General features: G+C 50.5%; 1 protein-coding gene across 7 annotated transcripts in view; it reads right to left on the bottom strand.

Moving 5' to 3' along the window:
• The window catches only part of LOC135522894 (regulatory-associated protein of mTOR), a 211,878-nt gene that overhangs the window by 65,900 nt on the left and 130,434 nt on the right, over positions 1-15,544 (bottom strand). For all 7 annotated transcript variants that reach the window (XM_064949578.1, XM_064949609.1, XM_064949587.1 and 4 more), the window contains exons 11-13: positions 10,149-10,224; positions 5,145-5,246; positions 638-721 (exon numbers count right to left, since the gene is read on the bottom strand). In XM_064949578.1, the coding sequence (XP_064805650.1) occupies positions 638-721; positions 5,145-5,246; positions 10,149-10,224 (262 nt within the window). The remainder of the gene's footprint in view (positions 1-637; positions 722-5,144; positions 5,247-10,148; positions 10,225-15,544) is intronic.

Here is a 15,544-nt window from a genome sequence, read left to right as displayed (position 1 = left end):
ACTAGGTTCCGACCTAACATAATCATATGGTGTGCTTTCGCTGTAAAGCCTTTTTGAAATCGGACACAATGGGTAGATTAACAAGAAGTTAAGCTTTAATTTGGTGCATTTCTAAAAATATATTTTTTAATTTCGCCCTCTGCCTTTTCAGCGGATGTTGTCGAGATAATGAAAAGACTCAGGGGCCCCCAAGGCCCTAAATCTGCATCTATTTATTTTAGAATAAATATACCACCCCTTCCTTAACTGGAGAAAACTAATGGACGACAACACTTAGGCATTTTACGGACAAAGTATATTTTATATGAGTTATCTTTTGATTGTTTTTAGTCCCACCCTTCAGCTACCCTCAACCCCTCCCATCTATCTCTGAACACCATCCAGTTCTGATTTCTACTCAACTTTTTAAAATCTTTTTTTTATTTTTTAACTACGCTGTGATGTTTGACAAAAGTTCTGAACCTGCATACATTTTACGGACACAGTATATTTTACATGAGTTATCTTGTTATTTTTAGTGTACACTAGTTGATATAGATTGTTTATCTACAATAATCATCTCTCTGTGCTAGCTAACCTTGTAATTAAGGCTGTGTGTTTGTGTATTGGCAGACAAGAATACTGCATAGTTTCTCACCAGACTGACGGCCCAGGGCCCCAGGTCCAGGAAGCGGCCGAGCAGGTCCAGCGCTCTTAGCCTGTGAACCTGACTCAAGAGGACCTGAAAGAGACCAGGGAGAGGGCAGAGGTCAATACTGTGGTGCGTTCAACGTGCTTAGTGGCATCGTGAGCAAAAGGTGAGCGGGAGAGGTGGGACAGGTGGCTCACACCACTAGCCAATATGCTGGCACTGGCAGTTGTTTGTCTCTCTCTCTGTGTGCCTCTCTCTGTGTGTGTGTGTGCCTCTCTCTCTCTCTGTGTGTGTGTGTGTGTGTGTGTGTGTGTGTGTGTGTGTGTGTGTGTGTGTGTGTGTGTGTGTGTGTGTGTGTGTGTGTGTGTGTGTGTGTGTGTGTGTGTGTATGAAGTGTTTTGGCTGCTTCAGGTGTACATACCATATTAGTGTGTAATGAGGTGAATATGAACACATGTGTATGGCTGGCCATTACAATGAGCCCGTCCTCCTATGGCTCCTCCCACCAGCCTCCACTGGTTCCCTGCGGTATATGACATTGCATTTGTGTGCATGTGGGTGGGGTGTTATGGTAACAGATTGTGTGTGTTTTTGGCACGCCAGCACCACCAGGACCGGACGTTGGCGTGTCCCCATGCGACCGTGTTGTGGGCGAGAGGACATGTGCGCACGGGGGCGGATTGGTTCACGGCCCACCCCCCCGACCAACCCATACACACTGCTATTTCTATCATGGTTTTGCGTATTATTAGAGCAGTGTGACCACAACCCAACGACCGTGTGCGAACGCAGGAGGGGACCGGGGTTGGACCGTGCCAGGGCTACCCCTCAACCCTCCAGGGAAATGCCTGGGAAAGGAGAGCCTGGGAATTTGTGGTCTGTCTGTGTTATACAAGAGGAGGAATATTCAGCGATTTAAGAGCGGTTTGAATCGGAGGGATCAAAACACTTCTGAATGATGGTATTATATAACCAGCCATTAATGACACACACACAGAATAGCAAAGTCACTCATCAATCTTATCCCAACTGCTGAGACAAGTGACAGTGACTAATCAGCATCATTAAGTGGGTGCGCGTGCACACACACACACACCTAAAGTTAACAGACCAAGACCAGCTCAAATGACAGAGTAATATGCTTCTTCACTGTCTTGTCAAAGCATGTGGGTGACTATCAGTAACACACGTGTTACAAGTCACCAGGGAGTGAATCAACAGGTACGTACAGATGTTCAATCTGCAGCCACCCACTGATTCATTATACTGTCAGTAATGATTGAATGGGCTTTGTGAGAGTGTCCCTCCTAGAACTCCAACCCTTCTGAGCTGGCAGTCGTAGGACATCACAACTCGATGACCACGTCATCTTTCCCAATCCTTTTGTTTCAATGGGAAGTCTAGAAGGGGGAAGTCCGTTACTATGACGACATCAAGAGCCATTCTCTGTCTGACCCCTCCTCTCTTTTACTTATTTTCCCAAAGCTCCTTATCAATAAGATTATACACAATCACACGCTGCATCTGAGAACGCAATGTCACCCCTTTATATATCACAGATCAACGCAAGATTGTCCGTTCTACGGTGTGTGTGTGTGTGTGTGTGTGCGTAAGAGCTTACGTGGGTGTGTACAATGCTCTACATGCGCACACCCACTAACACCCACAAATCACACGCATTTCCGCTCCCACCCATCAAAAAATAAAACCCCTCCACACTATCCCTCCCCGATGGTTCTCCCAGACCGTCTCCTGGTTTTTAATTTGCCTTGCCTTTCTTTCCCCAGTGGACGTGTGAGGGAAGGCTGCAAGCTCTCAGCTCTGCTGAGTCAGGGGGAAACGATCACGCCGAGTACAGCACGGGCGCAGTACAGCACAGGGGCTAGGCCAGCACAACAACACATGGGGCTACTGCTGCTGTGAAGTGCCACTTTCAAGAAAATATTGCCTGACATAAAGTGCGTTAGGGAGAGGGTGACGGAAGGAGAGAAAGAGCAGCGAGAACTAGAGAGAGAGAGAGAGAGAGAGCGAAAGAGAGAGAGCACAAGGAGCTGGCAAGGCAGTTAAATGCATTATTTGTGGAGATAGAGAGCAGGCCATGATTTAACGGAGCAGGGCTTACAGACAGCACAGCAACCGCTTGACATTTTAAGGGCAACTCCGCCACGCCACTTTAAACATTTGGAATGTTATTATAATTGTACATTTCTGCAGTGGCCACGATTTAAAAATACAAATAGGGTAATTATACAGGGGAAGACATATCGTTCCCAAACTGAGATTTAAACGATGATGGAGAATCCTCCTGGATTATCAACCCCACCACTCACCAGCGTACAGAACGAGTTCCCGGCTGTGCCTCACAACAGAACAGGCTGAAATGTTTTGTCAGCTCAGATTTACTCAAGAGGCGTTTTTTTTTTACATTTATTATATAAATATATACACTGCTCAAAAAAATAAAGGGAACACTAAAATAACACATCCTAGATCTGAATGAATGAAATATTCTTATCAAATACTTTTTTCATTACATAGTTGAATGTGCTGACAACAAAATCACACAAAAATGATCAATGGAAATCAAATTTATCAACCCATGGAGGTCTTGATTTGGAGTCACACTCAAAATTAAAGTGGAAAACCACACTACAGGCTGATCCAACATTGATGTAATGTCCTTAAAACAAGTCAAAATGAGGCTCAGTAGTGTGTGTGGCCTCCACGTGCCTGTATGACCTCCCTACAATGCCTGGGCATGCTCCTGATGAGGTGGTGGATGGTCTCCTGAGGGATCTCCTCCCAGACCTGGACTAAAGCATCCGCCAACTCCTGGACAGTCTGTGGTGCAATGTGGCGTTGGTGGATGGAGCGAGACATGATGTCCCAGATGTGCTCAATTGGATTCAGGTCTGGGGAACGGGTGGGCCAGTCCATAGCATCAATGCCTTCCTCTTGCAGGAACTGCTGACACACTCCAGCCACATGAGTTCGAGCATTGTCTTGCATTAGGAGGAACCCAGGGCAAACCGCACCAGTATATGGTCTCACAAGGGGTCTGAGGATCTCATCTCGGTACCTAATGGCAGTCAGGCTACCTCTGGCGAGCACATGGAGGGCTGTGCGGCTCCCCAAAGAAATGCCACCCCACCGCCAAACCGGTCATGCTGGAGGATGTTGCAGGCAGCAGAACGTTCTCCAGACAGTCACGTCTGTTTCATGTGCTCAGTGTGAACCTGCTTTCACCTGTGAAAAGCACAGGGCGCCAGTGGCGAATTTGCCAATCTTGGTGTTCTCTGCCAAACGTCCTGCACGGTGTTGGGCTGTAAGCACAACCCCCACCTGTGGACGTCGGGCCCTAATACCACCCTAATGGAGTCTGTTTCTGACCGTTTGAGCAGACACATGCACATTTGTGGCCTGCTGGAGGTCATTTTGCAGGGCTCTGGCAGTGCTCCTCCTGCTCCTCCTTGCACAAAGGCGGAGGTAGCAGTCCTGCTGCTGGGTTGCCCTTCTACGGCCTCCTCCACGTCTCCTGATGTACTGGCCTGTCTCCTGGTAGCGCCTCCATGCTCTGGACACTACGCTGACAGACACAGCAAACCTTCTTGCCACAGCTCGCATTGATGTTCCATCCTGGATGAGCTGCACTACCTGAGCCACTTGTGTGGGTTGTAGACTAGAGTGAAAGCACCGCCAGCATTCAAAAGTGACCAAAACATCAGCCAGGAAGCATAGGAACTGAGAAGTGGTCTGTGGTTATCACCTGCAGAACCACTCCTTTATTGGGGGTGTCTTGCTAATTGCCTATAATTTCCACCTGTTGTCTATCCCATTTGCACAACAGCATGTGAAATGTATTGTCCATAAGTGTTGCTTCCTAAGTGGACAGTTTGATTTCACAGAAGTGTGATTGACTTGGAGTTACATTGTGTTTGTGTTCCCTTTATTATTTTGAGCAGTGTATTTTGCATTTGTCCCTACACACCTACAACTCAATACACAGCTTTTGTTTTCAAATGGAAAAATCTTTATTTAGCACCAAATGTAACATTTGCGATTAACTACAGAATTTAATGTGATTAATTGAAATTCATTATTTTAATAATAATTATTATTAATTATTAATTATTTTAATCGTTTGACAGCCCTCGTCGAAACCTAGTTGTCTTTAGCCTATGTCATTACGAATCACATAACCTTAATATGCTTACTGATTAAGTAAGAACGTTAGTTTGATGGAACCGTTGCTGGTTTAGATCTTCCGTATTTCGACATTTGGAAGTGGTAAGATTAGGAGGCGTTTCCACACTTCAGACCAATCAAATTCAACTTGATACCATTGTTATTTTCATCTCCAGATCCGTAACTTTCGATTCCTCGAAACCCGGTCAATCAACGTTGAAAGGGGCCATTTCTATGGCGATCTAAAGGGAAAGACTCAGGAAACTGAAAGATGTTTTTTGGGGAGGGTAGATATTTTGCATACGTTGGTGTATGTATGTTTGTGTACCTGCAGTACGATGGGGAGCTGTTCGGGGGGGTTCCTGTTCTCCACTCCCATGGTCAGCCACACCTGGAACGCTGTCAGCTGCTCTGCAAAGAACGGACTGTGCTATTGGGATGAAACACAAACACAATCGTTTTAAGAAATCGGTGATGAATATACATATAGTACATTGATACTGAGCTCACTCACACAGAGTACACACAAAAGCATGTGGACACCTTTCAAATGAGTGGATTCGGCTATTTCAGCCACACCCGTTGCTGATAGGTATATAAAATCGAGTACACCGCCATGCAATCTCCATAGACAAACAGTGGCAGAAGAATGGCTTTACTGAAGAGCTCAGTGACTTTTAATGTGGCACTGTCATAGGATGCCACCTTTCGAACAGGTCAGTTCGTCTAATGTCTGCCCTGTTAGAGCTGGCCAGATCAACTGTAAGTGCTGTTATTGTGAAGTGGAAACGTCTAGGAGCTACAACAGCTTAGCCGCAAAGTGGTAGGTCACACAAGCTGTCCTTGGTTGCAACACTGACTACCGAGTTCCAAACTGCCTCTGGAAGCAACGTCAGCACAAGAACTGTTCGTAGGGAGCTTCATGAAATGGGTTTCCATGGCCAAGCAGCCGCACACAAGCCTAAGATCACCATGCGTAATATCAAGTGTCGGGTGGATTGGTGTAAAGCTCACCACTATTGGACTATGGAGCAGTGGAAATGTGTTCTCTGGAGTGATGAATCACACTTCACACTCCAATGGAAAAATCTGGTTTTGGCAGATACCTAGAGAATGCTACCTGCCCCAATGCATAGTGTCAACTGTAAAGTTTGGTGGAGGTGGAATAATGGTCTGGGGCTGTTTTTCTTGGTTTGAGCTAGAACCTTTAGTTCCAGTGAAGGGAAATCTTAACGCAACAGCATACAATTACATTCTAGACGATTTTGTGCTTCCAACTTTGTGGCAACAGTTTAGGGAAGACCCTTTCCTGTTTCAGAATGACAACGCCCCTGTGAACAAAGTGAGGTCCATACAAAAATGGTTTGTCGAGATCGGTGTGGAAGAACTTGAATGGCCTGCAAGGAGCCCTGACTTCAACCCCATCGAACACCTTTGTGAATTGGAACGGCGACGGCTAGCCTGGCCTAATTGCCCAACCTAACTAATACTCTCTTAGCTGAATGGAAGCATGTTCCCACAGCAATGTTCCAACATCTAGTGGAAAGCTTTCCCAGAAGAGTGGAGGCTGTTATAACAGCAAAGAGGAGACCAACTCCATATCAATGCCCTTGATTTTGGAATGAGATGTTCGACGAGGAATTGTCCACATACTTTTGGTCACGTAGTGTATCTTGACCTGCATACAAACACAGCTGTGACCTCTCAAACACACAACTCAACAATAGCATTATCCATTTAATAGTTAGAGCTAGAACACCATTCTCTATCACACACATACACACACACATTAGGCTTAATGCATCGATAATGAACTGTACACCCAGCACCATACATCTCAATGTAGAATGAGTTGAATGAATTTTGTAACAATGTTTATTCATTTCGGTTTTGTGTGTAAGTTATATAAGCATGTGCACGGCAACTCAGCACGGCGATGGCAACAATGCAACATGCAGACACAAGTCATGAAACTGATGCAGCACACCTCTCTATGACGACACCCCCCCCCCGATCAACTGAACGGAGCCAAATCTTATACCGATCTGTCGATTACATAACATCCTTACATAAGGAAGCCTCTATTGTAGCCTTGACTCCTACCAGCTGCAGTAGTGTGTGTGAACGCGTGCCACCTCTTTATGTACCAGCCTTCTGTTCCCTGCAGCCCCACAGAGCAGTGCCGTCATGACAATGTGTCTGCCGCTATTAACTGCACCATGACCAGTTTCATCATCAACGTCCCTTTAATATAGCAGAGGACATTACAACAGAGACTCTCTCGCTGCCGAGAGTAGAGGGGAATGAATTGGTAAATAATCAAAGCACCACCGCTATGCTCTCACACAATTACATGCTCACACACACGAGGAGCGAATGCGCGAGCACACACACGAGGAGCGAACGCGCGAGCACACACACGAGGAGCGAACGCGCGAGCACACAGACGAGGAGCGAACGCGCGAGCACACACACGAGGAGCGAACGCGCGAGCACACACACGAGGAGCGAACGCGCGAGCACACACACGAGGAGCGAACGAGGAGCGAACGCGCGAGCACACACACGAGGAGCGAACGCGCGAGCACACACACGAGGAGCGCACGCGCGAGCACACACACGAGGAGCGAACGCGCGAGCACACACACGAGGAGCGAACGCGCGAGCACACACACGAGGAGCGAACGCGTGAGCACACACACGAGGAGCGAACGCGCGAGCACACACACGAGGAGCGAACACGCGAGCACACACACGAGGAGCGAACGCGCGAGCACACACACGAGGAGCGAACACGCGAGCACACAAACTAACAGAGTTCAGAGAGTTTCTCTGAATGAACTCCGAGAGAGAGAGAGAGCGAGAGAGAGAGAGAGAGAGAGAGAGAGAGAGAGGTAAACGAGTCTTAACTCTCAAAAGGCAGACGGAGAGAGGGGGGAACATTTGTAGAGGACCCAGGGGGGTCAATTATAGTTCCATTAAGCATGCGGGGGCGAAGGAAGAGAGGGAAGAGAATGAGAGAGAGGGGGAAGAGGGATGTTCTCTCAGAAGTGGTAGAGAAGGGGCACACCTCAACAGGCCAGGTGGAGTACTGATAGGACTGCAGACTCGGAGGGAGGGAGTCGCGCTCTAGAGATTCATTCAACTTTTTCCATACAAACTTTTGCATTGCTCTCCGCTTGTTACGGTGTCTGAAAATCATTTCACAGCTACGTTTTTTGAGAAGATATGGAGGAAGAGAGACAAGTGAAAGAGGGAATAAGAGGGAGGGAGGAAGACGGATGTCAAACTAATTTAGCCGGTGGGCTGCATTCGGTCTTCACCGGGGTCCGGAGGTCTGCACTGAAATGTTCTATTTTCTTGCCATTGGGCCATATGATTGACACCTCTGGGGTAAGAGTTTGAGGGAGAGCGGGAAACAGACGGGGGAGAGCGGGAAACAGACGGGGGAGAGCGGGAAACAGACAGGGGGAGAGCGGGAAACAGACAGGGGGAGAGCGGGAAACAGACAGGGGGAGAGCGGGAAACAGACAGGGGGAGAGCGGGAAACAGACAGGGGGAGAGCGGGAAACAGACAGGGGGAGAGCGGGAAACAGACAGGGGGAGAGCGGGAAACAGACAGGGGGAGAGCGGGAAACAGACAGGGGGAGAGCGGGAAACAGACAGGGGGAGAGCGGGAAACAGACAGGGGGAGAGCGGGAAACAGACAGGGGGAGAGCGGGAAACAGACAGGGGGAGAGCGGGAAACAGACAGGGGGAGAGCGGGAAACAGACAGGGGGAGAGCGGGAAACAGACAGGGGAGAGCGGGAAACAGACGGGGAGAGCGGGAAACAGACAGGGGAGAGCGGGAAACAGACAGGGGGAGAGCGGGAAACAGACAGGGGGAGAGCGGGAAACAGACAGGGGAGAGCGGGAAACAGACAGGGGGAGAGCGGGAAACAGACAGGGGGAGAGCGGGAAACAGACAGGGGAGAGCGGGAAACAGACAGGGGGAGAGCGGGAAACAGACAGGGGGAGAGCGGGAAACAGACAGGGGAGAGCGGGAAACAGACAGGGGGAGAGCGGGGAAACAGACAGGGGGAGAGCGGGAAACAGACAGGGGGAGAGCGGGAAACAGACAGGGGGAGAGCGGGAAACAGACAGGGGGAGAGCGGGAAACAGACGGGGGAGAGCGGGAAACAGACGGGGGAGAGCGGGAAACAGACGGGGGAGAGCGGGAAACAGACAGGGGGAGAGCGGGAAACAGACAGGGGGAGAGCGGGGAAACAGACAGGGGGAGAGCGGGGAAACAGACAGGGGGAGAGCGGGGAAACAGACAGGGGGAGAGCGGGAAACAGACAGGGGGAGAGCGGGAAACAGACAGGGGGAGAGCCGGAAACAGACAGGGGGAGAGCGGGAAACAGACAGGGGGAGAGCGGGGAAACAGACAGGGGGAGAGCGGGAAACAGACAGAGGGAGTAAAGATGACATAGATAGAGGGAGGAAAAGAGAGATGGGAGAACTCAGAAGATGACAGTAGACGGCGTAAGGAGCCCTGACACAACCCCTGGTAATAATCGGATGTTTTCACAATCTGGCCCAGGGTTCCCCCCCAGAGAGATTGGGGATTCAATATTACACCATAATGGTTTGCTAAACCTTTGTAGCTCGTCTGGACAGACCGACTATTCTATTTCTACAGGGAGCTGCAACAACGCATATTTTATGACCATCTCAAGTTCAATCTCTGGGTATATAATACATTTGTATTTGATTCAATATTTCTGTAGAAAAGCACAGAGGAAGGCGGTATACGGCAGGGCAGCACGTACTGTAGTGTACAATTCATACCACCCAAACTGACCCCAAAAGATGATGCGCTAGCGCCGACTACCACAGTGGGGAACTTTCAGGCTCTTGTGTTGTAAATATAAGGAATGATGGAGTTGCAGTGACTGGACAAGTAGCCCCAGATGGGTTTACCAGGATGGAGTGATATGATGATATTAGGCCTGAAATTTCACCCCTGCATCCACTGGCTCAGACGGGTACTAGGGTGATACACTGACTGGGCCGGGGAGAGTGTTTGTGATGAATCAGTGGAAATAAAATGGATATTTTAACTCACAGAAGTGCCAAAGTTACCAGGGTAAATAAAAATGAAAGTGAAAGAACTTGAAAGTGTGTAGTCAGACTAGTCAACCTGAAGTGACCGACAGCCATCCGTCAGCGAGTGGGGTTATTTATCAGTGAGGTGTCAAACACACAGAAATTGTATCCACAGCATACAGGGCAATTTAAAGTTACCGAGGAACCCGCAATGATAAATGGAAAACACACACACACACTCACCCTGAAGGCGGTGCCCTCCTCAATGATGGTGGGCAGCTGAGAGAGACAGATGTCCACAGCCAGGTCCCATGCCTGCCTGTAGAGGAGCGATGCACACACACACATTAGGCATCAACAACCCAAATGTCCAACACACACACACACAGACTGTCCTAGAGAGGAAAGCATTGAGGCTTTGATCCATTCCAAAGTGTTCTCCCTGGTCATCATGTTTAATTCATACTGTTACATAACACACATCAAACCCCCTTTACTGCTGCACTCTCGCCAACCCCCCTCTTCCCCTCTCCGCCAACCCCCCTCTTCCCCTCTCCGCCAAACCCCCTCTTCCCCAACCCCCCCTACCCTCTCCGCCAACCCCCCTCTTCCCCTATCCGCCAACCCCCCTCTTCCCCTATCCGCCAACCACCCTCTTCCCCTATCCGCCAACCCCCCTCTTCCCCAATCCCCCTCTTCCCCTATCCGCCAACCCCCTCTTCCCCAACCCCCTCTTCCCCTATCCGCCAACCCCCCTTCCCCTATCCCCCAACCCCCCTCTTCCCCAACCCCCTATCCGCCAACCCCCTCTTCCCCAACCCCCCTATCCGCCAACCCCCTCTTCCCCAACCCCCTCTTCCCCAACACCCCTCTTCCCCTATCCGCCAACACCCCTCTTCCCCTATCCGCCAACCCCCCTCTTCCCCTATCCGCTAACCCCCTCTTCCCCAACCCCTCTTCCCCAACCCCCTCTTCCCAACCCCCTCTTCCCAACCCCCCTCTTCCCCTATCCGCCAACCCCCTCTTCCCCAACCCCCTCTTCCCCTATCCGCCAACCCCCCTCTTCCCCAACCCCCTCTTCCCCTATCCGCCAACCCCCTCTTCCCAAACCCCCCTCTTCCCCTATCCGCCAACCCCCTCTTCCCCAACCCCCCTCTTCCCCTATCCGCCAACCCCCTCTTCCCCAACCCCCCTCTTCCCCTATCCGCCAACCCCCCTCTTCCCCTATCCGCCAACCCCCTCTTCCCCAACCCCCTTTGTCCCCTATCTGCCAACCCCCTCTTCCCCAACCCCCTCTTCCCCAACCCCCTCTTCCCCAACCCCCTCTTCCCCTATCCGCCAACCCCCTCTTCCCCTATCCGCCAACCCCCTCTTCCCCTATCCGCCAACCCCCTCTTCCCCTATCCGCCAACCCCCTCTTCCCCTCTTCCCCAACCCCCCTCTTCCCCTCTTCCCCAACCCCCCTCTTCCCCTATCCGCCAACCCCCTCTTCCCCAACCCCCCTCTTCCCCAACACCCCTCTTCCCCTATCCGCCAACACCCCTCTTCCCCTATCCGCCAACCCCCTCTTCCACTATTCGCCAACCCCCTCTCTTCCCCTATCCGCCAACCCCCTCTTCCCCTATCCGCCAACCCCCCTCTTCCCCAACCCCCTCTTCCCCTATCCGCCAACCCCCTCTTCCCCTATCCGCCAACCCCCTCTTCCCCAACCCCCCTCTTCCCCTATCCGCCAACCCCCTCTTCCCCAACCCCCTCTTCCCCTATCCGCCAACCACCCTCTTCCCCTATCCGCCAACCCCCTCTTCCCCAACCCCCTTTGTCCCCTCTTCCCCAACCCCCCTATCCGCCAACCCCCTCTTCCCCTATCCGCCAACCCCCTCTTCCCCTATCCGCCAACCCCCCTCTTCCCCTATCCCCCAACCCCCCTCTTCCCCAACCCCCTCTTCCCCAACACCCCTCTTCCCCTATCCGCCAACACCCCTCTTCCCCTATCCGCCAACCCCCCTCTTCCCCAACCCCCTCTTCCCCTATCCGCTAACCCCCTCTTCCACAACCCCTCTTCCCCAACCCCCTCTTCCCCTATCCGACAACCCCCCTCTTCCCCAACACCCCTCTTCCACTATCCGCCAACCCCCCTCTTCCCCAACCCCCTCTTCCCCTATCCGCCAACCCCCTCTTCCCTAACCCCCTCTTCCCCAACCCGCCAACCCCCTCTTCCCCAACCCCCCTCTTCCCCTATCCGCCAACCCCCTCTTCCCCAACCCCCTCTTCCCCTATCCGCCAACCCCCCTCTTCCCCTATCCGCCAACCCCCTCTTCCCCAACCCCCTTTGTCCCCTATCTGCCAACCCCCCTCTTCCCCAACCCCCCTCTTCCCCTATCCGCCAACCCCCTCTTCCCCTATCCGCCAACCCCCTCTTCCCCTATCCGCCAACCCCCTCTTCCCCTATCCGCCAACCCCCCTCTTCCCCTATCCGCCAACCCCCTCTTCCCCAACCCCCTCTTCCCCTCTTCCCCAACCCCCCTCTTCCCCTATCCGCCAACCCCCCTCTTCCCCAACCCCCCTCTTCCCCAACACCCCTCTTCCCCTATCCGCCAACACCCCTCTTCCCCTATCCGCCAACCCCCCTCTTCCACTATTCGCCAACCCCCTCTCTTCCCCTATCCGCCAACCCCCTCTTCCCCTATCCGCCAACCCCCTCTTCCCCTATCCGCCAACCCCCCTCTTCCCCTATCCGCCAACCCCCCTCTTCCCCTATTTGTTCTGAGGCAGCACTTGGGGTCTGCAGCTAAGGGGTTTGTCCTCTGGTTAGAAAGTGCTGTGCCACCAGAGACTCTGGGTTCGCACCCAGGCTCTGTCGCAGCCGGCCGCGACCGGGAGGTCCGTGGGGCGACACACAATTGGCCTAGCGTCGTCCGGGTTAGGTAGCCAAGGTAGCCAGGTGCACGGTGTTTCCTCCGACACGTTGGTGCGGCTGGCTTCCGGGTTGGAGGCGTGCTGGTTGGGTATCGGAGGATGCATGGCTTTCGACCTTCGTCTCTCCCGAGCCCGTATGGGAGTTGTAGCGATGAGACAAGATAGTAGCTACTAACAATTGGATACCACGAAATTGGGGAGAAAAAGGGGGGTAAAAAAAAAAGATTGAAAAAAAAAGAAATAAAGTGCATGCAGGAATTTAGCATTTGGCTGACGAATGCAACAATACTCAACGTTACAGATTTGTTCCAGTCATTGAGCGCAACTAAGAACACTGTCTTTGCCTATTCCATCCAGGTAACAGAGGAATCCAAGATAAATGACGAATACAATTCTCTACGGAGAAAGATATTTCCCTAGTCAAAGGATCCTAGATGCTAGTTATAATCTATGTAGAATACAAATCATCATATCATTCACATAACAGTGTGCATTCAATATTCAGATCAGGTATATAAATATCTGTAATCCCAGTGCATGAACATATCAAATATATGAAACATCTGGAATCAGTCGAGTCAAGCAGACAAACATTCGTTCGGCAACAAACAAAAAACATCTCTCTTGTTGTTAGTATCAGTTTGGGACGTGAGTGAAAAGTGACATGAAGCGTGATTGAGATGTTATGGGGGGAGGGGTGTGTGACGGACGCAGGTTGCTTAGCGGTTAAGAGCGTTGGGCCAGTAACTGAAAGGTCACTGGTTCGAATCTCCGAGTCGTCGTTCAAAACATCTGTCATTGCTGCTGCGAACCGCATCACAAGAGCAACGCCAAAGAAGAGACGTGTAAAACATCATTGACATCATTGATGCAATTTCAATGTCGTTTGAGTTGCTTTGTGTATCACTAAAATTAGCTTGAGATGATTTTACTGCAACACTGCTCACTGCATCCAAGTTGCAAGACATAGGCGTGTCAAAGAGCTGTCAGTCAAGGTCGAGCTCATGAATAATAAACTCCCCGCCCACAAAGTCTTGTCTTTTCAAACTTCCTGGTAGTTAGCCATGAGATTAAAAGTACGTTTTCAGCACTTCTATCCAAAGCAAATATTATAGGTGATATTTTAGTCACTCAAAAGGCTATTTTACATGGAAATCAGAATGACAGTTCGGGACCTTGGGACCTTTTAAGAAAGTGTGTATGAGGGTATTTGTGTCTAGTTGCTGACACTGCTATAGCTTCTACCTGCAGTAGAGCTGGGTGCAGCCATAGAGGCCATACACCCCCACCACACACACAGTCGTGCACACCTGTCCCCAGCCAATTTCAATCCTAATAATGGCCCACTAACAAAGACACAACAAGAGCATTTTTAATAACACTTGCTGGTTATGTATGGACACGATCATCAATCAACATATTTCCCCAAACCCTCACTATTTCTAACCACCTCCACACTGTGTTTGTCTGCTTTTCTGTGTCTCTTACTCCCCTACACACTTCCTATCAGTCTCTCTCCTCCACTGTTTCTTCCTTCACTGCTATCTAGCTACCTCAACACTTCCTATCAGTCTCTCTCCTCCACTGTTTCTTCCTTCACTGCTATCTAGCTACCTCAACACTTCCTGTCAGTCTCTCTCCTCCACTGTTTCTTCCTTCCTTCACTGCTATCTAGCTACCTCAACACTTCCTATCAGTCTCTCTCCTCCACTGTTTCTTCCTTCCTTCACTGCTATCTAGCTACCTCAACACTTCCTATCAGTCTCTCTCCTCCACTGTTTCTTCCTTCCTTCACTGCTATCTAGCTACCTCAACACTTCCTATCAGTCTCTCTCCTCCACTGTTTCTTCCTTCCTTCACTGCTATCTAGCTACCTCAACACTTCCCATGAGTCTCTCTCCTCCACTGTTTCTTCCTTCCTTCACTGCTATCTAGCTACCTCAACACTTCCTATCAGTCTCCCTCCTCCACTGCTATCTAGCTACCTCAACACTTCCTATCAGTCTCTGTCCTCCACTGTTTCTTCCTTCCTTCACTGCTATCTAGCTACCTCAACACTTCCTATCAGTCTCTCTCCTCCACTGTTTCTTCCTTCCTTCACATCTATCTAGCTACCTCAACACTTCCTATCAGTCTCTCTCCTCCACTGTTTCTTCCTTCCTTCACTGCTATCTAGCTACCTCAACACTTCCCATGAGTCTCTCTCCTCCACTGTTTCTTCCTTCCTTCACTGCTATCTAGCTACCTCAACACTTCCCATGAGACTGTTTCTTCCTTCCTTCACTGCTATCTAGCTACCTCAACACTTCCTATCAGTCTCCCTCCTCCACTGCTATCTAGCTACCTCAACACTTCCTATCAGTCTCTCTCCTCCACTGTTTCTTCCTTCCTTCACTGCTATCTAGCTACCTCAACACTTCCTATCAGTCTCTCTCCTCCACTGTTTCTTCCTTCCTTCACTGCTATCTAGCTACCTCAACACTTCCTATGAGTCTCTCTCCTCCACTGTTTCTTCCTTCCTTCACTGCTATCTAGCTACCTCACCACTTCCTATCAGTCTCTCCTCCACTCTTTCTTGCCACCCCTTTGTCTTCTTCCTTCCCCTCCCTCCACATTCTCTTTCTGTGCTTCCTTTCTTGCTGGCTCAAGCATCTCTTTAGAGCTGTGATGGGGTGTAGTAACACAAAGGAAAAATGATTCCGTGCTATTTAATGTCTTCTCAA

This window comes from Oncorhynchus masou, chromosome 4 (assembly GCF_036934945.1).
Source record: "Oncorhynchus masou masou isolate Uvic2021 chromosome 4, UVic_Omas_1.1, whole genome shotgun sequence".
Lineage (NCBI taxonomy): Eukaryota > Metazoa > Chordata > Actinopteri > Salmoniformes > Salmonidae > Oncorhynchus > Oncorhynchus masou.
The sequence above is the reverse complement of the archived record's forward strand: the minus strand, read 5'-3'. Positions and strand labels throughout refer to the sequence as shown.